This window comes from Microcebus murinus, chromosome 18 (assembly GCF_040939455.1).
Source record: "Microcebus murinus isolate Inina chromosome 18, M.murinus_Inina_mat1.0, whole genome shotgun sequence".
NCBI lineage: Eukaryota > Metazoa > Chordata > Mammalia > Primates > Cheirogaleidae > Microcebus > Microcebus murinus.
The window spans coordinates 29,861,324-29,883,404 of record NC_134121.1 but is presented as its reverse complement, the minus strand read 5'-3'; the positions used below and the strand labels follow the sequence as shown (position 1 = coordinate 29,883,404).

The window sequence follows — 22,081 nt, the reverse complement described above, 5'->3', positions numbered from 1 at the left end:
GCCAGGAACTAACCACTGACCCTCCTCCCTGCAGGCCACCCGAAAGCACTGAGGCTGCCCAGCAGCAGCCACAGAGTGGAGTGGGGGAAAGGAAGGCACCTGGGCCCAGGTGTGAGGGACCCTCAGGACACAATCAGCCAAGTCTGGGGCCCAGGCCTGCACTGGATGGGGCACTGGGACACCAGGACCTCTCAGCAGTTTGGGGGCTGTGGAAGGAGGGGCCTGTGGACATAAGCTAAGGCCTGGCCATGGTCCCTGATCTCTCCAAGAGACGCTGGCTGCCCTGCTGGGCCTCTACTGGGGAAAGCCCAGAGATATACTGGGTATAAATAGAAAACAAGGCAGGTGGCTGCTGGCTGGAATCTCTTTTTTCCTGCTCATTCTTAGATCTCACCCTAATTTGGGGGTACAAACCATTGTGCCATGAGAAGACGATGGGAAATCGAAGAGCAGACCCTGGGAATTCTATATGGAAGCTTCAGACTCCAAGGGGTCTCCCTCCACTTCCCTCTTTCCCCATTAGCAAGTCAAGGAGTGTGCGGGGCGGTCGCTGAGGCCCCATTCCATTGGGTTTCCAGGCCCTTGCCCTCATGCACGGCCGTCCCAGCACTAGGGGGCGCTGACAGCAGGACCAGGAGGGCAGGAGCACCAGCAGAGCACCAGCAGTAGCAAGAGAAGCAGGGGCTTCCTTAGGACCTGCACACCAGGTCCAAGGAAGAAAGCCCCAGATGAAGGAGCAGGAAAGGCCACCAGGATAGGGGAAAATTAGCCCCTTCTCAGAGCTGAGGGACAGCCCCACCAGCCTTGATGCAAAATGCCAACTCATCCACCTTGCCAGGAAAGCCAAGAAAACCAGAGCCTGGGACCAAGCACGGCGCCCCCACTGCCCTGGGGACAGGACCCCAGCAATACCCCCAGCAGCCTCAGTGACCCCACCACATGAGTCTGAGTGGTCACACCCCACCCCAGCATGTGACAGTGTGGGGACGGTTGCCCAGGGGCTTACAAGATGAATTTGCTGCTCCTCGGGGCCAGGTGAGCCTGAGATGCCTTGCTCCCACTTTCCCTTCACTGATTAGGCCTGGGTGAGATGGAAGCGGGCAGGCTTCCCCCTCACCCCACATCCCGGGTAACCCAGGCTCTGCCGGGTTTCTCCGTTCACTGCCCCTGCCCTGGGTAGGCCTGCACTGTGCACCTGGTCTCTGACCTGCAGACCCATACCAAAGCCAGAGTGGTCCATCTACAGCACAAACCTCATCTTGCTTTCCCTTCTGCTTAACAGCCTTCAACGACTCATGACAGTCCCAAGGATAAGGTTTGAACTCCCCAGCGCTACAAAATGGCCTTCCATGACCTGCCCCCAGGCCCCACCTCACTAGTGTCACCCACTATTATGTCTGAGGAACCAAAGTAACCAATGTGTGCAGTTCTGGATTCCCCAACTCTCCTGGCTGCTTAAGGCCCTTGGGCCTGTGCTCATAGACCTTCTTCTGACGGAAGAGCCCTTCCAGGCTCTCTAGGCCCCAGAACACCTACTCATCTTCCAAAGCTTAGCACAAATGGCCACTCCTCCGCAAGCCTGTCCTGTTCCCCTGGCAGAGCTGGTCGGGCCCATCGTGCTCTGTGCTGACTCCTAGACTAGGCCCTCCAACCCCCCAACGTGTGTCCCCCCATGCAGGTGGAGAGCCCCTCAGGGGCGGGATCTGTACCTTCTGTCTCTGTATGCCCAGTGGCAATCACAGGGCCTGGAAAATTGCTGGTGCTCCTAACACATTTCTGAAATGACTGAATGAATGAATGAGGGGGAGGTGGGGCCCACTCGTCAGCATGGACTAACAGTGAAAGAACCAGGGGCCTGGCTGGCCCTGGGACAGTCTCCTGGGCACTTTTCTACATGTTCCTCTCGCACGCTCTCTCTTTTTCCCACTGAGCACAGACAGTGAGCGTGGGGCGTACAGTGGAGGAGGGCGCACACAGATTCCCCTCCAGTCACCCCGGCCGCCCAGCCCTAGGAGCAAGCGGCAAATGGAAATGTGTGGCCTTACCTTCCTCCATCCCGAATGCCTGCTTTGTTACTGTTGGGTTGCTCACGGACGCTGGGCTGTTGACATTGTTTTTTTTTTCCTTTTTTTTTCCCTTTTGAAAAGAAAAGCATTGAGGAATCTTTTTGGAAAAGATATGGACAACGATTGAGAAGTACACTGATCTCTGCAAGCAGGTGGAGAGGGTGTCAGGAGGCACAGGTACCACACCGGGAGGAGGGTAGGCTTGCAGTGGAGTTCTGCAGTCAGGGAGGACAGTGACATGCATGTGTAGGGGCCGGGGATTGGTCACTCTTGGGATCCCAGAGATGGAACTGTTGTGACAGTGCCAGGACTCTGTCAGCATGAGGGTGGGAACAGAGGAGTCACACATTGAGCACGAAGAACAGCTCTGGGAAGGGAGAGACCAGGCCCTATGGCCCGCGCGGTGCCAGACAGGGCCCCATGCGGGTGGGCTGCTGGAAGAGGAAGGGGAGAGGGAGGCAGGCTGCACAGTTTTCAGGGCCACCTCTGGACCTTTTGACTCACTGGCCCAGCTTCTGGCCGCTGCCTTCTTCCCCCACCCCAAGACCCCCAGGTCAAGGCAGCTCTCCAGCAGCTGAGGTGGGCTTGTAGGGAAAGCCCACCAGAGACTGGCCAGGGCCCAGGAGAGAGCCCTGGGGGCGCTGCGACAGGGAACAAGCGAAGCATCCCCAGCAGCAACGCCCCTCCCCCAGCTGTGGTGGTGCTGGTTGACGGGAAAGGTTAGCTCTACAACAGCTGTTCCCCAGGCCCCCAAGTAGGGCAAGGGCGAGAAGTGGCTCCCAGGTAAGTGGCTGGACTCAGACATAAGACAATCTCATTGTGACCTCACACTCTCCAGGGACTTGGTACCCTTGGGTGGCAGGTGCTGTATCTCTGTCTTGCAGATGGCAAAACCAAGGGAGTATAAGAAGCCACCAGCCCTGGGTTATGCACCACCCATGGGAACTGGCACTGGTGCAGGCCACAGGATGTTGACAACACCAGGCGTCACTAAGACTGGTCCCCACATCCAGCCCGCTGTGTCCACCCATTCCCCGCGGGCTCTTTCTGGAGAAGGGGCCTGTTGCCCTCAGCTGCCCCTCTGTGCCATGGGCTAGGATGGGCAGGCCACAGGGGACAGGGGGACAACAGACTGAGCAGCAACTAAAAGGGCAGCACCTCAGCTCTCGTGAAATGAGTGACGGATGAGAAAGCCGGATCCTCGTGTTGCCCCCACTGCACATGGAGCCGGTCAAACCCAAGGGTGTCAGAGGGGGTGGAGAGAGGTGGCTGGCTTTGTTAAGGAGAAGTGACCCCGTTACCTGGGAGGGCATGCTGACGGAGACACGGGGAGGGGTCATTCTCCGTCTGAGAGGAGGGGGGCACAGCCACACCGTGCCCTGCTCCTGAGCTCGGCGGCGCAGGAGCCGCCCCTCACCCCACAGTGGGTGCTCCCGGAGCCATGGGTGGAGCATTCCCTGGGAGGGGTGAAAACTAAGTGAGGCGAGGGGAGAGCTGGGGAAGCCCAAGTGGGTGGGGGACCCCAGCAGGGGGTCAGAAATGAAGTCTTACTTCCAGCTTGGTGTTCTCCAGGCTGCTTCCAGGCTGGGTGGCAGTGGGTACGTGTGGCCAGTCAGAGGCCCTGAGAGAAGCTCCTCTGGCTCTGGTAGGTGGGGGCATTGTGGGGAGCCCAAGTCTTAGGGACTCAGAGGGCTGTTTTGGGGACCTGAGAGGGTCAGTGAGGGCAGTGCTGTGTTTCTGCAAAGAGGGTGCCTGGGGCCCCGGCTCAGCCTCTGGGCAGCCCTGTCTCTTCCACCTCCTAAAAGGAGCAGCGTCTATGGCTCAGTACCTGAGCATCACGACACTGCTCGCTGAAGGGACAGCCAGAGCACTATCATCTGGTCCTGGCTGTAGCCACCTGCCCCCGTCCCCAGCTAATCACCTAAGCTACCTGCTGGGTGCAGATTAGACTTCAGGGTGCAGTCTGACCCCATACCACAGCTCTGCCCACCTGCACAGTGAGAAGGGGGAACGTTTCCCCAGCTTCAGGGAAGGCAGAGGGGTACCAGCCCAGGTTCGGGGAGGCAGTTTAGGGAAGTGGTTAGAGCCCAGGCCCTGGCCACCTGCTACCTGAGAGACTACGGCCGTGTTACTCAAATCTCTTGCCTCACGTTCCCAAACATGAGAATAACAGTGTCTGTTTCATAGCCTGGTTGTAAGGATGAAATTAAATAATGCATGTAGAGTGCATCACAAAGTGCTTGACGCTTCCAGTCAGCAAATGTGAGTTATTATTGCTGCAATCAGATTAGTCACTGTGATTATCCACAGGACTTCAGGGTCCCTGTCCAGTCTCCCTCCCCAGCAGGTGTCTCTGCCATCCTGGCCCCCACCCACTTGGCCTCCACTAGAGCTTGGGTAGCATTCTTTTTTTTTTTTTAATCAAGAAATGGCCCAGGAAGGAAGATGGCAGATGTGTGTTTACAGCTTTTCATTTCCCTTCTTGCCTCCTTGCAAATACTCTCTTCCAAGATGGAAAATAAATTTCCAACCCTGTTGACATGCATTGATTTTCCCCTCCTGCATCCATCTCCCAGTTCTCCCACATTAGAGGAGCTGTGGCTAAGACCCCTGCCTGGGTTGGGCTTGGTGATAGCCCAGGGGAGCGGACGGCTACACAGCGCACAGCAGCCGGCCACACTGCCCTATCTTGCCCAGTGCCTGGCTCAGAGGAGGTTTGCAACAATAGAAACAGCTTCAGTTCCCTTCTGCTTGCGGGGTCTTGGGTGGGGAGTGAGGGATGTGTGTATGTGGGGCGGGGTCAGGGACGGGGAGTCCTCTCCTTAAGAGTCAAGGATTTTCAGCATTTTCTCTTGAAGGGATATATGGAAAGGAGACCAGGGCCATAGGACTGCTATGAGTTCAACAAATTGATTCAAATGGGGTCTTCCCCAAGCAATCAACTTTGTCAGCAAGGGGCCTGCAGACAGGGCCCTGACCAGCTATGCAAAATGGAGCTTAGGGAGAGGGTACTGGGAGGGTTTGGATGCATTTCCTGGGGCTAAGCAGAGTTCGCAGCTTCCTGGTGCTGGCACCTGGAAAGATGGCTCAGATGCCAACGAGGAGGTGGCCCTGGCAGACATGGCCAGGGGCTGCTTGTCTTACACCAGTCCTGGGCCTGGAAACTACTGCTCTCTCTTCCAGAGTGTGGCTGAGGAGGTGGGGAGTGGCGCTGCTCAGTGAGACATAGAGGAGTTGGCTGAGATTGCCTCTAAAACCCTGACAGCTCTGTTGGAGACCACACTCTGGGCAGGAGCCAGCCTCAGCCCCCAGGGCACTTTTTAGGAGGTGAAAAGTGCAGCAGTTAAAGGCGGCAGCTATGGGGAGGCCTCCCTTTCCAGGCACTCAGCACACCCACCTCTCAGGCGCCAGCTCCCCTGCACCTTCCCTCCCCTTCCCTCCAGGCTTGCTCTGAAGTGTGGGGCTCCTCACCCCCAGGCACCTCCCTCAGGCTTCAGAGCTGCACAGACACCAGCAGAGCAGGGGTCCTCCTTGCCTAGCAGCAGTGAGACTGGGAGGAGGGGGGCTGGGCCGGAGGAGATAGAGAAGGGAGTCCCGTTTCTCCTCCAGCAGGAGCTCTGTTCCCTTCCCAAGCATGAGGGAGGAGGGCAGCTCCTCTGAGCTGAGGGGCTGAGGATGAAAAGGCTCTTCCTCCTTTCCACGATAATAGGCATCCTGGTTTGGGCTGCTGGAACCAGGGAGCAGATGAAAGCAGGGCTAACTCTGGCCTGCTGTTATCTCTGGGGCTTAACACCTAAGTTTGAGCAGACCCCTGGCCGGCTGCCTCCACAGACTCCTGTGCCTTAGCACACACGTGGCCTGCATTCCTGAGAGCTCTCGCCATCAGCCCGGTGCTGGGGCCTGGGGCAGCCACCCGCCTAGCTTTTGTTCATGACTCCTGCAGGCACTGAGACCCAGAATGTTGTTGCAGAAGGAGGCCAAGAGCACAGGGGATATCCTGCCGCCCTGCCCTCCACGCTCAGCTCTGAACACTGGAGGCAAATCTCCGGTGCTCCTGGTGCAGGGTGCCTGGCGCTGCTGCCTCGGCCACCGTGGCTATGCACAGGAGCCCAGCAGCCTCAGCAGGGTCTGCAGGGAGACCTGAGGTGCTTCTGAGCCTCCACCACCCCTAGAAGGTGAAAGTCATGACCCACAAGCAAAAGCCCTCTCTGTGCCTGAGCTTCCACCCGAATAACTGGGGAAGGCAGGTCACTTTTCCTACTGTAGCAGAAGAGGAAATGTTCTCAGCCTCTGGAAGCCCTGTTGATGACAGCAGGCCAGTGCGGCGTTAACACCATGGGGTGGGGTTTAGGGCAGGCTAGATCCCAGAACTCCTGGTGGGCCCAGGAGGGACAGAGGCATGACGACAGGGGATGTGTGTGCTGCAATGTTGGGGAAGGGAGAATAGAAGAAAGAGATGGGGGGAGAGAGGCCTGAGGAGTGAGGACTCAGGAGGGAGGGCCTCTCTCAGAGTCCTGCCCCACGGTCTCCATGCCTGTCTCTGGGCTAGAGCTGACTGTGTGCACGCGTGTGCTTGGTGGGGGAGGCAGGGCACTGGAGTTCCAGGCAGAGCTTGCGGCCCAGCCCGTCTCCTCTTCCTAGGCTGTTAAGTGCTGAGGGTTGATGGCGGTGTGCAGGGTCTGAGCCAGAGGGTGCGCTGGCCAGGCTGGGGGCTGGGGCCTTTCCCACCAGAAAGGCTGCCACACTCCCAGGAAACCCACGCGACCCAGTCCTCCCTTGGTCTTGGCTTCAAAAGAGAAGGTAGCAGGATCACCCACCCAGACCACCTCGGCTGGTACCCCACGTCCAGCTCCAGCGGCCCTCTCAGCGCCCACTGCGTTAGCGTAACTTTAAATCCTAGCCAGGGCAGGGTACATCCTTGTCACACACAATATGCACAGGGACAGAAAAGGCTGAGCTGACCCAGCTCATGTGTCACTTGTCTGAAGTATTCGGTAGCTCTGGCTGGAGCCATGTCTGCAGTCAGCCAGAGGCTGGAGAAGCCCTGACCCACCACTCCCTGTGGACGCCAGGGGAGGACTGTGGTAGGAGGCAGAGACTTTGCTCCGGCCCCAGGTCTGTCACAGATGTGCTGAATAACCTAGGCAAGTGACCTCACTTCTCTGCTTCAGCATCTGTCGAACTGGACGGGAAGGTCTGCTCTGGTGACCTCACTGGGTGTGTAAGGCTCTAATGAGAAACGGACGCGAATGGGCTTCAAGATGCAGAACGTGCATGGAACACACGTAAGAGACCTCTGGTATCTTCGGCAGGCAGAGGCCCCTGGAGAAGCACTCCTCACCCCGGGGGGCGGAAATGCCCTTTGCAGCTCCAGGTCCACAGCACCACACAGGGGACAGAGCCTTGGCAGATGCCATCTAAGGTTGACTCAGAGCTCTGCGGCACAGCAGACGTGCCTTTGGTGATGGAGAACGCCGGCCAGGTGCCGCCACACGGCCTCTGTGTGTGGGGGCGCTAAGGAGGGGCGGGGGGGGGTCCCGGGCACTGGCAACCGGGCCTGCTCTGCACAGCTATGAAGAGGAGACAGGGCTTGAAACTCTCCCCTGGCACCAGGTGGCCTGGACCTGCCTGTCTCCTGACGTCCAGCCACGAGGCTTGGAAGACCCCACCCCAGCTCCCAGGCAGGAGTCTTCCCGAGCTACCCTCCAGTTAGCACAGAGGCCTGCAGACCACAGGAGAGACGCTGTTCTTTGAATGCTGCTGGCCTGTAGGCTGGAGTCACATCTGGTTCTCATTCAAATGTCCCAACGTAATTAAATTCTCTACGACGCGGCGGAAGAGTTTGGAAAGATGTGGCTTTCCTCCTTTTCCATCAAGGTTAAGAAATCTCAGTCCCTCATTCCACCAGCACACTCGCCTCCTCCCTGCCACTGGTCTGTCCTATCTGCAAAGGCCAAGGCCTGTGCTCTTATCTGTTCTCTAGAGCTTATGGGGCCAACATGGGATATGAAGAGCCCCCCAGCTGTCCCTTGTACCCGCCTGAGAGGATCACCAGCAGAGGCCAGAGCTGCGGCTCAGCTCCCAGCTGAGTAAGTCCGCACGCTGGCCGCTGGCGGGGGCGGGAGGGTAGTGCCGGATCCTCCTGAAACTGTCTCCCCCGGCTCTGTGACAGCCACTGTGCCCAGGCTCACTTCAGTGACAACTAGTGTCCTTCCACTGATGAGATATGGGGATGTCTTGTAACACCCTGCTGACGGAATCCCCTTGCTGCAACTTGTCATAACAGGAAGCACTTCAGAGTTATGATTCTGGAGTCTTCGGGACAAGGCCTGGCCTGGCCCCACAGCACCTCTTACCTCTAACCTTGCAAGGAGGTACTCTCCCCCAGGCATGGAGGAGGAGAGGCGTGGGAAACACTGGAGGGATTGGTCTGGCGGCAAGGCCGAGTGGCCTCTGAGCCCTCTCAAGGAATCCCTAGACCCTCATGTCTCATAGGATTGCTTGGCATTTCTGGCCTGTAAGGGCTCTGAGCAGGTTAAGGGACAGCAGGGTCCAAGGTGCAGTCCTCTGTGAGAGGGAGGGTGCCCTGCTCCATTGAAAGGAGACCCCCTACCCCCAGACCTCGGTGCCTCTCCTCAGCCTCCTGCTCAGCACCTCCCCATATCCAAGCAGAATGTTCCCTAGCCGGGCTGCTTTTCCCGCCTTTCCTCCCACCTGAGTATCTTCAGTTCATGGCTTCTTTTTACTTAGGGATTTATGACTTTCATGGTAATGGGTTCCATTCTACTTCCTCTATGCCTATTTTTCTAATCACTGCGGTACAGGCTTTTCGAGAGTTTCTTAATAAGTCGGGGGCATTTTTCTTTTGAAACAAACTGTCCTGCAAGTTAATGACTTATTAGGGGTGTGGATGCTACCCAGGGACAAATGGGGGTCGGGGAGAAGATGACCAGGACGGGTAGGAGAGAATCTTCTAGATTAAAATAGTGCTGTGCTGAGGTCCCTTTAAGACTCTTGGCCAGCTCCTATGTTAGAGTCCCACATGCTGCTCATAAACATTCCTACCAGAGAACTAGAACCACATACAGGCACACGGGTGTTTGTGTGCCAAAGAATGCTCCCCTGGGGACAGGCGCATACACACACAACTTGGTGTGGACCAACCTAGCCCAGTATCACTGACCTGGCTCTAAAGAGGAATAGTTTTTTTTTTTTTTTTTTTTTTTTGTATTTGTTTCCAAATGATAAACTTGACCTTAGTAATAGATTTAATTTCTTGGTGGCATTTAGTGTCAGGTCTATGTGTCTGGTAGCCTTTCCATCAGTGATTAAGGATTTAAGGAACCTACCCCAGTTGTCGGCCCAGGTGTCCTAGGCCAAGCCTGGCAGAAGGAACTGTGTTAGGGCAAGGTTCCTGTTGCCCCCTTCAGCGTCCCAGCCCATGCTCTGAGGCCCACGCACTGTGGCTGGGCCCCAGTCCCAGTTAATTGTGGCGTTGCCGCCGCCTGTCCAGATAAAAAGGGCTGGGCTGATGCTGGGCTTGCCTTTGTGCTGTGTTCACAGACTGGCTGCTGGTGCCGGGGCTCTATTCATTATTCAATTCAGCCAGCTCAGACGAGCCTTTCCATTTGCTCCTCCAGGAGGAATAACAAATCTAGAAATGCAATTCCACTTTGGTATATTAAGATATTGATTTGCCTGTCGGGTGGAAGTGCATTTGTTCTGTCAGTCCTCCCATGGGTAAGAAGGGGTTAACCAAATGTTTATCACAAGGCTGGCTTCAGAGTTGAAAGTAATGTGATCAGTAATGAATTTTGTGTTACATTAGGTTGTATAAATGGACAGACAAGCGCAGACAACAAGTGGCCAGGAGTCGGGGCTAATCTAATGATGTAAAAATAGAGACAGCACCAATTATACTAGGGGCCAGCTCCAGGCTCCTGCAGGGACTGCAAATGAATAGGTACAAATCAAATTACTCACTAATAGACGCACTACAAGAGGGGCAGTCAATGGTAAATGCATTAGAGCCTAGTGACCTCTCTGCTCTGCACAGCAGAGTCCGAAAATTTGACTTCCATCTTCAAAGTGGGGGGCAGGGAGTGGTGATCTCAAAGAAACTCTTGATGGGTGAAGGATAGCAACTATTCCCCATCCCAAACCAGTCCCTTGCCAAAGGGACCTCCCGTCTGAGCTGACCTCTTGCCCTCACTCCAGTGCCTCCTGAGCCTGGGCACCCTCCTTAGGGATGAAAAGAGCAGTGGGACAAAGCCTTCCATGTGGGCAAGGACAGGAAGTTACATACCACAACACTTCACAGCCATGTGTCGCTCAGGGGTGAAGTTTTTTACTGCTACGTCAAGGGCTGTGTCTGTATTGAAAATAAAATATTTCTTTAAAGAGGATCACAAAATGGACCTTTAAGAGAGCAGCAAGAACGGAGATCAAAGTGAATAGATATCAAAATCTGGTTTGACCACTGAGAGCTCTGCAGGGGGTGTTCATGGTCTGTTCCAAGACACAGCACATCTAGGCATTTATAGATTTCTCACTAGCCCAAACTGATATTATCTTTCGCTCTATTCCTCCTGCCCAGACCAGCCAACTGAGATCCTAAACTCCTGCCTGCTGCCCAGGGCTGGGGGTAGGGAAGGATGTGGACAGAAAGCCAGTATCTTGGGTAGCTCCTCAGGTTTCTTCCTCCTCTCAGCTTCCATGGATTTAGAAACCAGGCCTGAAGTTCAAAGCTGCCTGGCAGTGTGGCTGGGCTGCTTAGGCCAGGATCATGGAGACATGCTCAGATGCTCATATTCAGCTCTCAGTGGCTTGGGGATGAGTAAAGTATGAAACCAAAGAAACTCCAGACCTTCCAAGGACCCAGCCCATGCCTGGATGGAGGCGTGAGCCTGGCAGGCTTAGCTCACGCTCCCCCAACCACCCCCGAGGCCAGCACCAAACAGTCACACACACCAAAGTGGAGGTGACACGCTGGTGCTGGCCAACTGGAGCCTGGAGACAATAAGAACATTCCAGTAAAATGAACATGGGGGCACAGAATGGAAAAGTCATCATGAACAAATGAAGCAACTGGATGGTGATTCTCCCCAAATTCAATTAAGCACACAGAAGGGTGGAGCTGCCAGCAATGGAGCTACACTAAATAAACATATGTGGGGGAGGTGGGGGAGGGCTGTGAAGCCTGGTGCTGGGGGATTCTGCCAGCAAATTAACAAATGTCTTATGCAGTGGGCCTGTAGGTCCCTGAGGGCAGGGGTGGGGGAGAAAGAGGAGTGGGCAGGAAGAAATAACCAAAAGTCAGAGGCTGGAAAACTGCTTCTGGTATGGGGGGTACTCCAAAATGCCTCCTTCTCTTAAAATCGATCAGATCGGCTTGGCTTGGCTTGGCTTTCTTGGTACAGCGCTTTCTATTGCTTCCCAGAGCAGAGGTTCTGGCCTCCCAAAGTGCCAGAGGGTCATTTCCAACTTTTCTTTTCTGTTAGTGAAAGTGTCTTCCTCTCTTATCAGCCACGCCTAGGGGTGGTCTGCAGACCTCAGACCATCTTCTGAGAAGACAGGGGGCAGAGGCAGGGGGCAGAGGGGAAAGGTGGGCATTTAACCATCCATGACCACGCTCAACTTTGTTCAGATCTCAGACCTCACAGAAAGGTCGATGGTTAAAGGTGAATACCCTGGCAGAGAGAAAGAGAGAGAAATCCTCCCTTTTGTTAACCATTTACCTATGTTAAGGGCCTTCCAGGGGAGGGCCCTTGTGCTGGGGGTCTGGCAGCCCTCCCCCAACCCATTTGTCCAAGACAGTACATTTTCCACAGTAACTCTTGCTTCCACGTGGGGGCAACACCTGGAAAGGGGACTCTGAAGGGTCACCAATGAGGTCATGCTGGCACTTCCTCCTTGTTGATAGGAATCAGTGTGCCTTGGTGAAAGAGTTGAAAGTAGACTTTAGGCAGCTAAAAAATGTGCAGAGGAACTTCTCAGCCCTAAACTCCCATCAGGCTCTGGCTGGGCCTCCCTCACCTTAGGGAAGAGGAGGGGGGCATGCCGAGGACAGGGAGCGAGGGGAGGTGGAGGGTGGGGGGAAGGGAGAGACAGAATGAGAGCAAGGAAACAATCCACCTAGAATCAGATTTAAGATCTGACCAGAAACTAACAAGTGTGTCTTTTAAGCATGATAATTATTCCCATTGCTTCAGCTGGCTTTCATTTACCTCCCAGAGGCCACAGAAACCCACCCAGTCATTCAACAAACATTAACTGAGGCTCAGCTTAGCTCCTGTCCCAGTGCTGGATGCTTGGCAGGGAGAAGGCTGGTCGTTAGAGGTAAATGAGACTAGGTCCAAGGAACCAGAACTGGGTCAAGACACACTCGTGGCAGCATGGGTGAAGGAGGGGCTGAAGGCACCACCAGAGCTGGCCCTTCCCCTTGTGGGATACAGAAGGCAATTGGCCATTGCTAGTTTATGGAAAAGGCAACATTTACTACTTGCCCCGGGCCAAGTGTCCAGTGAGTAGGTGGTGCCAAAATTCAGAGAGAGAGAGAAAGAGAGAGAGAGAGAGAGAGAGAGAGAGAGAGAGAGAGAGAGAGAGAGAGAGAGAGAGAGAGAATGTGTGCATTTGGCTTCATGGTCAGGGAAAGTGTCACAAAGGAGGGGAGATTTGAGCTTGGTCTAAAAGGATGACTGGCCAGAGAGGGAGGGCAGTGGTCCCTTTAGGGCTGACCAAGATGCTGGCAGAGCCATGTGAACAGGGCATGTGCTGGGGAGGCTGGGATCGTATGTTTGCCCAAAGGTGGTGACATATGAGCATGGGGTTATTGTGGAAGGTGAAGGGGGAGATCGGGCTGGGGAGAAAGGTGGGGAAGGCCGGTAAGAGACCTGAAACACCATGGCAAGGAGCCACCAGGGTGGTCATGTGTGGGCCCTGGGCACTTTCTGAGCAGGGAAGTGAGACAACAGTCAAAGCAGGCCCTGAAAGTGAGAGTCCCCTCCCTCTACTGGGATCTCCTCTTATTTTGAATCAAGGGTGGGAATAATTAATACTTCTCCCACCCGTCTGACCAGGATCTTAGAACTGGAAACTCTTCTCAGTATCTTATTTTAATCCCACATCTTTTAGTTATGGTCTCGATTCAAGTCTTTCTTTTCCTCTTTCGTAAACTGGAGGGAGGACCATCTACCTGACAGCATTGTGACAATTAGAGGACATCATATGTTGAGCAGACGAGCCCTTGGGAGGCGTGGCCGTGGCTACAGTTGAGAGGAGTAAATGAGATGGTGCCTAGAGGAGTTCAGCGGCCAGGACATCAACGGCGGGCAAACGTTACTACTCTCACTGGTCTCCCCCTCCCACTGTGCTGGAGAGGGAGAAATTGAACCCCGAGAGGCAAAGGCACTTGCCCCGCATCACAGGTTTCCCCATTTCTTGACAAGGACTTCCAAATCCCGGCAGAAAGGAAAAACAAACATTCTTCCCAATGGCAGTAGCTTGGTGCTGGGAACCGAAAGGACTCTCACATTTGGCCTTTCTTCCCAGTGGAAAATAGCTAGGAATAGGCAATCCGACACTGAACTGAGACGCAAATAGCAACACCAGCAATGCCACCCCTACCACAGCCACCCACTGTCCCACAGTCTCGCTGGCAGCAGCTGCTCCTTCCCACCCTGAGCAGGGACACTTGTGACCTGCCCGTGGGACAGGACTCCACAGGGGGCCTGTGCCTTTAGGGGCTTACTATCTTCTCCCACCCTCGGCAGTTAGTTTTATCTTTGCATCCTGCATCCTGGAAAGACCACGCCCTGTGGGCAGGCGAGCTCCCCTGACCTCTGCTTGGTCCAGCCCTGTGGGAATCTGAGGATTGGAGCCGGAAAGGAACAGACCCGCAGTTCCTTGACCTATTGTGGAAGAAACTGTTATAGCAGATGCCTGCAGAGAGCCTGGTTGCTGTCGCAGCAGGGAATGTGACCCATGGGGCTGTGAAAGCAGTGTCTTCAGGCTATAGACCTGGGGGTCTGCTTAGGATAGGAACAGGGTGGCTACCCAGGACCCACAGATGAGCCTCACCTGGGTCAGAAAATCTCAGGGTTGGGAAAGGGACTTGACAGGCCACATGACATACACATGAGTGTCACTTCTCCAGCTTTCTGGGGTGGCACTGCCAGTTTCTATTTTCAAGGCCTTGCAAGAAATCAGGTTACCAGGATGCATGGGGCTACCCATGGGGCTGGGCTGGGTAAAGTTCTCTTCTCTGAGTTGTAGGTTTTTTTATCTGTTTGATGCAGAAAATTCTAACAACTGCCACATCTTCTGACATGTCTGCAAAGTCCAATGTGATCAACTAGTTTTTATAGTGAACTCTGATAAGTCAATTAACTGCTTTGAACATGGGGTTGACCAGAGAGTCTGGATGTCCAAAAGATAGGAGAATTAATTCAATGTGCTGGGGGCTGCAATTATTGTCACCTGATCATCTGGTACCCTGAGATGGGAGAGTGCTAATATGGCCCCTATTAGAAATGCAGCCTTAGCACAGAAAAGTTCCCAGCCCTCAGTACTGGCAAGCAGGTATTCCAAGGCCCACTGGAAGAGCTAATTCTAGCAATAGGATGCAGGTCCAACATGGAGTTACTTGGCATAGGGTATATGTCTGATCAACACTGGTAATATTAATAATAGCTCACATTTATTGAGAGCTTAATTTCTACAGTCCTAAACTGAAAGATATTATTAGCACACATACACACATACATGCACACATGTAAATAGTGCTTTTAGGTCATCTTTTTCAACATAGAGCAATCAATAGATATTTGTTAATTAACTTACTAACGCCTTCCAAAAACTGTGTTTAATGCTCAAAATATACTTTTCTACTATGAAAGAAAAAGAAACGCACAGCCTTTTCAATAAGTAAAAGTAGCTTCTGACAGAAATCTCTGGAAAAGCTTTCGTTGAAAATAATCTTAAAGTCTTTTCTGCTGAGTAATTAATATATACACAGGAAAAACTCAGATGATTTAGCAGAATAAGCTAGAGTGCTGGTTTTTAAACTGTAGATTGCAATTCACCAATGTATTATGAAATCAGTTTAGTGGGCCAAGACTGCATTTTTAAAAAATGAAATAAAACAAAGTACTAGAATGCATTGCCTATAATATTGTTCTATGAAGGGTTGTATGTGTGGGTGAACTAGGTCAGGAATTAAAATATATATATGAGGGAAGGTAAGAGGCAAAGATTGAGCCCACAGACTGATCCCCCAGAATAACTGCTTCAATACTACAAAAGAGGCTGTTAAACAGACGTAGACCGACAAAGATGAAGCCTCATTCCTACGAAATAGCTACCGTGTTTGAAAAGCAGACTCGAACAGTGAGCCCAGGACTGCAGAAAGCAACAGCCATGGAGAAGAGACAGTCCCTGTGGACCTTAAGAGCTGACTTAGTGAGCTCTTAAGAGTCAAAGGTAGAGAAAGGAGGCTTCCCGAAACAAAGATGTGTCAGTAATACTTTAAACAGGGATCAGGACCTACGCATAAGGCCTGGGCTTTTGATATTAGGCAGGAAAGAGCACAAAAAGGAAAGGTAAGGTTTAGCTAAATAGTGTCTGAAAGAGTTAAAATCTAAAGAGAAAATGTACTTAATGTGTACCCAGGTGTTTATTAAAAAAACTTTTTTTTTTTGTATGAAGTTATACCTTTACCTAGACACAAAACAGTTGGAATAAATGAATGTTTTGTTTATTTTAAAAACTCTATTTTTCTAGAAAAGGCAATATTGAAAGGAATGTCTGCTAAGCAGGAATTAGTCAAGTTATTTTGAGGGGGCAGCAGAGAGAGGAGGGGGCTTTGGAAAACAGCATTCCAGGCAAAAGGAAAAGCATGCGCAGAGCCTGGCGGGCAGAGGGACCCTCTGGGGAGCTCACCCAGGGCAGCGAGAGATGAGTCTGGAAAGAGGGCAGTGGCTGGTCACGAAGACCTTTGTACAAGCTGGACGGGGTGAACTCAGGAGGAGGAAAGGGCCGAGGGAGAGGAGTTCAGTGTTTGGACATACAGATATGTCAGTAGGTAACCGGGTAGACAGTTCTGGAGATCAGGAGAGAAAGCCAACTTGGAAGTTTTTCAGAAACCATCAATTTGTGGATGGTAATCGAAGCCACGGTAGCAGAGGTTGCCATGTACCGAGGGAGAAGAGACGAGAGTAGGACAGGGCCTTGAGAAACACACTGAAGAAGGCAGAGGAAATCCCAGAGAAAGGACTGAGGAGTAGCCAGAGGTGGAAGAAAAGCCAGGAGTGTGATGAAACAGGAGCACAGGGACAGCACTTTAGCAATGCAGGGGGTGGCTACAGGTAACCCAAACGTCCAGTCTGGGGAGAACAGCTGTGGCGGGGCAGGCTGGTGGCAGGGACTGCTCTCCTCTGTGACAGGAAGAGAGGGGAAAGTCGATGCAGGGATGTTCAGCATGTGGGTAGCAGGAAGTCACGTGATTTCTTGAATGATGCCCCACATTTTCTCGCTGAGAGTGACAGATGAGACGGTGGGGAAAGACAGTGCGGAGAACAAGGAAGTCTGGAATAGCATCCATGAAGAAGGAAAGGGACTGATTTCAAGATGGTAGAGTGATCACAGGCACCATACTAAATAAACAGCAACAGTAGGAAAAAAATATGAAAAATAAACACAAACTCCTAGAGGACCAGAGATCTGGGGAATCTTTAAGAGAATGGAAACAGGCCAGAAGCCAAAGCGGCAAGGAGGGGCTGTAGCAGAACCGGGCTGAACGTAGAAGACCTCCTTTGGTTACTGCGCACCTACTATGTGTCAGACACTGCTCTAGGTGCTGGTTTCTGCTGCAACAGATGAGTGCGAACTGAGAATGGGGAAGGGGGCACTAGGGAAATACAGAGTGGAGTTCAGTGGAGAGGAGAGACCATAAATTTGCAGAGGCACAGTCCGAACAACTTGTGATTTTTTTTCTGCAATCCAGGTGTGAGAGCAAGGTTGGACTGACCTTGAATTGGAGTTTTGCTGAATGGACAATGAAAGGGTCACAGAGGCAAGGGGCATAGGATATTGGCAGGAAAGCAATTCAGCCAGTTATTTTAGAGCTGGACTTGCAAATCACATAAGTGATCTAATTAGACTGGTGAGCGGCCAACTCGGAGGACAGAATTAACACCTGCCCTGCAGGGTGACCATGACTCAAAGCAGACCTTGTCAAACTTTCACACACAACTCGGAGGGCTGAGGCAGGAGGATTGCTTGAGGCCAGGAGTTTGAGGATGCTGTGAGCTAGGCTGACACCATGGCACTCTAACCCCAGTAACAAAGCGAGACTCTGTCTCAAAAAAAAAAACAAAACAAAAAAACCCTTTCACACGCAGGGGGATCTTGTAAAAACACAGACCCTGCTTGAGTGGGGCCGGGCTGGGCCTGAGACTCTGCATTTCTGATCAGCACCTAGGTCATGAAGCTGCTGCTGCTCTGAAGACCACTCTTTTTAAAAAGTGATTTACTTTTGAATTGATAAATAAAAATTGTATGTATTTATCATGTACATGATGTTTTGAAATATATGTACATTGCGAGATGGTTAAGTTGAGCTAATCAACGTATTAACTCACATACTTACCCTTTTTTTGTGTTAAGATTTAAAATCTACTCATAGTGATTTTCAAGAATATAATACATTGCTATTAACTATAGTTCCCATGTTGTATGACAGATCTCTTGAACTTATTCCTCTTGTGTAACTGAAACTTTATATTCTTTGACCAATGGCTATCCTTCCACACCCCCAAGACCTCTCAGAATAGTAAGGTTTTAAAAGGTGTGGTTTTATCTTGGGGGGAGCTGATTTGCCCCATGGTACAGCTCAGCAGACAGGTGCTAGAGCTAGCAGACTGCTCCATCTTTGGGACTTCTGCTAACTGACTGATGCCATGGTGACAGGTTGAAACTGACCATAATAGGAGTTTTTACATTACAGAAATCCACAAATCAGGGCTTTCCTTCTTCTCTTTGGAGAGCTGGTTGCTAAACATCTACCAAGACCACTAGCTAAACCTATATATTAGTGAGGCGTGCTGTACAATGGGCTTCAGAGTTAGGGGTGATGAGAGCAAGTTTTGAGTTGGCCTCTGAGCTTCGTCCATACTTTGATAAAGCGGCCATCAGTCCTGATTGCGCTATTGCATGAGGTGGCTGCTGGAAGGCATTAAAGGAATTGACTTAACTCTGGCACATCAGAGTACCTAACAGAGGCAAACACTTGATGTCACCTGTTTGTCCTATGGGACACCTAGAGAAGCAGGGCTGTGGGAAGAAAGAGAGGGACTGAGAGGTTGCCACAGGCAAAGGTGACTTGCTGGGAACGCTCATGCGTGTTGTGCTGCATTTCCCTGGCTACCTCCCGGTAGCAGGCTGACCTTGGCGTGGGTGCACTCGGCTGCCCTTTCAAGGCCCTGGGCTACACAGGCTGATACTCTACCTCTAGCTGGAAAATGTGAAAACTGATCCTCAACAACAGAAAAGGAAATGGGTTAACTCTACTATATTTTCTTTACTTACTAGCCTTTAAAATGGAGGTAGTTTTTGTTTTTGTTTTTTTCTTTTTTAAATTAAACATACATCTAATAAGGTCTAAGGAAACTAATTGAATCCCTTTTGGTGACAGTTAGGGGAAAATAAAATCCCTCCACTAAAAAAAGGGAGTCTCCTATTTTTTGACCTGTGGGTCATGCAGTTTTAATTTCCTCTTTCCTTCTTTTTTTATTTTTTTTAATTTCACGAACCTGCTTAAGGCCACAAAGACTCTCCTGAATCCCTCAGCTGTTTGGCAGATGAATCGCTGCCAGTTTGCTCAGGTTACTGTCTATACCAGGCCGAAGCTCCACGACTCTGACTGATGCACCTTCAACCCTGCTCGTGGGACGATGCGAGGTGCTCCAAGGGGCTCTGGAGAAGGCGCCGGAGAGGAGAGCTGACCCAGGAGCTCCTCTAGCCCTCGGGAGAGGGAAGCTCCTGGGACGTGAGTCCAGCGACACCAGGCTCTGGCTTGTGTGAGCCAAGGCTGGCCGGGGCCCTGGAGACGCAGGGTTAAGGCTGTGCCACGGGCAAGTTCAGAAGGGGGAAGCTTCCCTCCCCAAGGCCAGCTTCCAAGGAAACGTGGGTCCAGCCCCATAAATGGCAGAGCTGCTCCTCATCTCTGGGTCCAGGTGGGAGAACACAGCATGAGGACATGTTATTCATGGGGTGGGGGGTTTTATGATGAGGGTGGAGTGGTGGTGTGATGTGTCTGCCGTGTGTGCACGCTGGTGTGGGCCAGGGCCTGTGGCAGTTTCTCATCCCCTCTCTTTCCAGGGAAGAAAGGGGTGTACGAGGGGCTGGTCCTCAGAGGTAGCTGCCTCCTGTGGCCTGATAAGGCACTTCTCTACCTTTAGCCAAGCTTCTTCTCTGCCTCTCTCGCACCCATCCATTCCATCCTGTTCACTGCAGTTATCACACAAGCGCCACGGGTAGGCGGCACAGCTGGGGCTGTGGAGATGCTATGTCTCTGGGCCCTCCGCGGAGGGACAGAGGCATTGGCAGGGGTGGGGTGGGAGGGAGTCAGAAGAGAGGGAAACACCTAACTGCTAATCCTAAATAGCGGAAGACCTGGAGGAGCCACTAAGCAAGAAGACTGTGATAATGTCAGGCCTTCCAAGCTCTGCCCCAAATGCTTCCACTCTAAATCTTGCTGGTCCTCATTAGAACCTGCCTCAGGGTTTTAAGTTTCTCCTCACTGGGATCGTGTTTTCAGGTAGGATGGTGGAGCAGGGATGCGGCAGTCCACAGCAAAGAGTAACGGTCTTGAGAGGACTCAGGCAAGTGAGAGAGGGAAGGCCTCCGGCAAGGGTCTACTTGACCCAGTAATAAGTTCCTACTGCCCTCAGAAAGCAGGTAAGAGGCCTGCTGGGGCAGTCTTTTAGACACAAAAGCAGGGCTGGAGGAGTCAGTGACAGCACAGATACCTAGAATGAAGGCGTGTTTTGGAAGAAAGGAGAGGCAAGCTGTCCTGAGTTGTATGGACATGGAGGACCGTGGTCTTTGCTGGACGCATGCTCGTGCGTGTGAGCACGTGGACACACACACTCGCCTGGGGCAGGGCTCACTCATCCTCTCAAGATATCTTCTGATTGCTCGATGGAGGCAGGAAGCCACCCAGACCCCAGCTGCTGGACTCACTCAGAGGCAAGAGTACAGGGAAAAGACGGCACGAGGAAAAGCTGCCGGGGCTGAAACCAGCCTGGCCTGCTCCGTGCTGGTTCCCGCCCAGGCTGGCTGGCAGGCTGCACTGGTGCCTGCCAACCCATAAAGCCTCACGCGTGACTGAAGAAGGTGTGCTGCCTCAGGACTGAGGGCCTAAGCACCGCTGGAAAGCCGGGACTCCCTTCCCCAGGGGAGTAAGGTGTCCTTCTGGGAGCCACTGACACGGCCGTGTTTAACATGGCATCTGTGTGTGTGTCAATCCACGAGGGAGGGGCAGTTCCACTGGGAACTCCCTTTACGCAGGGTTTCCCAACACCAGAGGCGATGGACAGCAATCAGAGCGCTAACTACGCAACGAATGGTAAAAACAAACACACACCCTCTTCCTGCCTAAACAGCTCTACACCAACAGGTGCCCGGCGTAACCAAGTCAGGCTACAAGTCTGAAGACATCTTTACCTGTCCCAGATCCCACGACGTCCCGGCTTGGGGACTCGGCCATGGCGTCAGCAAGCCGCTCCCGGAGGCCCTCCTCGGTGTGCTCCATGGACGACATGTGCCGCAGCCCGAAGCCCTCAGGCCAGCTCCCGCACACCTCCAGCAGGGTCACGCTGCGGTCAAAGGTACCTGTGGCACACACGGGACATCTGGCACTGAGCCTATGCCTTCAGAGAACAGGTTCTCTTTCTGTCTACCCACCACTAACTCTATGCTCAGGAGCCATTTTTGCCCTTTTACAGGATTGATGAACACCATGAAACAGGATGCGTCGTACAGAATAAAACAGCCCATATCAGTGGTTCAGAGTGTAGACCTCCAGAGAATGACTTCCATGACATTAAGGCCAGTGGTTTTAAAACTGAGGAGCTACAGGGTTCCTCTGGTCTTCAGGGTCTGCTTCAAGAACTGGGACAAGGGAAGGGAACCCCTTTTCCAGAGTCGACCAAAACATCTCTACTTTCCTCTGATACAATGGGATTCCACCCAAACTTTAATTTAAAGAAGGAGTTACATAGCCTAATTTTTTTTTTTAAAAAAAAGCTTTCTAAACCATTATATTCTATAACCTACACCCAATCTCCTCACTTTACAGTTGAAGCTCTGAGAAGTTATAGCCCAAGATTAAACAGCAAGTTTGCGGCTGACTTGGTCCAAGAACTCAGATCTCTTGATGCCTCTGTCTAAAACCTACTCTACCCCACCACAGTCTCCCAGCTGCCCAAGGACATTCGCACAACCAGGGCACTGTTTTGGGGATACCAGCAACAGAGTTGGGTGATAGCATCTTCAGCAAGAATCTTTCCTTAAACTAAAGCTACTCCCCAATTCCAAAAAGTACATGGTGTTCTGCTGAATGCCAAGATTAGATTTTACATGCAAGATCACTTCAAAGTCCAAATTTAAATTATTCTACTTTATTATACAGCAAGTCTTCTGTGAAAGCTTATTTCATCCACTCTCTCTTGGAAGGAGATTATAGTCATGCTCTGTTGCTTTAAGCACATACCATTTCCCCAGCGATTAGGTAACTGAATCCACTGCATTTATTGGGCTTGGTTCCTGCCAGCACCAGGAAGATGGGGAAAAAATGCAAATGCCAACGCTTCCCAGAGTTAAAAGTACACGAAACACACACTCTTTATCAGGCCTTGCTTCTCTTCTTTGATCAGCCGTCAGAAACTATCTTCCCTAGGCAGTCAGGCCTGGGCAGCGTCAGCACACACTCCCTGCCAATGACAGGTGGTAATAGA

The 22,081-nt window shown here is 52.3% G+C and overlaps 1 protein-coding gene across 15 annotated transcripts in view; it reads right to left on the bottom strand.

Moving 5' to 3' along the window:
• BCAS3 (BCAS3 microtubule associated cell migration factor) overlaps positions 1–22,081 on the bottom strand; it is a 539,137-nt gene that overhangs the window by 2,033 nt on the left and 515,023 nt on the right. For 8 of the 15 annotated variants that reach the window (XM_075994398.1, XM_020281164.2, XM_075994405.1 and 5 more), the window contains 3 exons: positions 20,790–20,957; positions 10,372–10,437; positions 2,046–2,136 (listed from right to left, as the gene is read on the bottom strand). In XM_075994398.1, coding sequence (XP_075850513.1) covers positions 2,046–2,136; positions 10,372–10,437; positions 20,790–20,957 — 325 coding nt within the window. The remainder of the gene's footprint in view (positions 1–2,045; positions 2,137–10,371; positions 10,438–20,789; positions 20,958–22,081) is intronic. The other 7 variants (XM_012775078.2, XM_012775286.3, XM_012775162.3 and 4 more) reach the window with 2 other exon arrangements.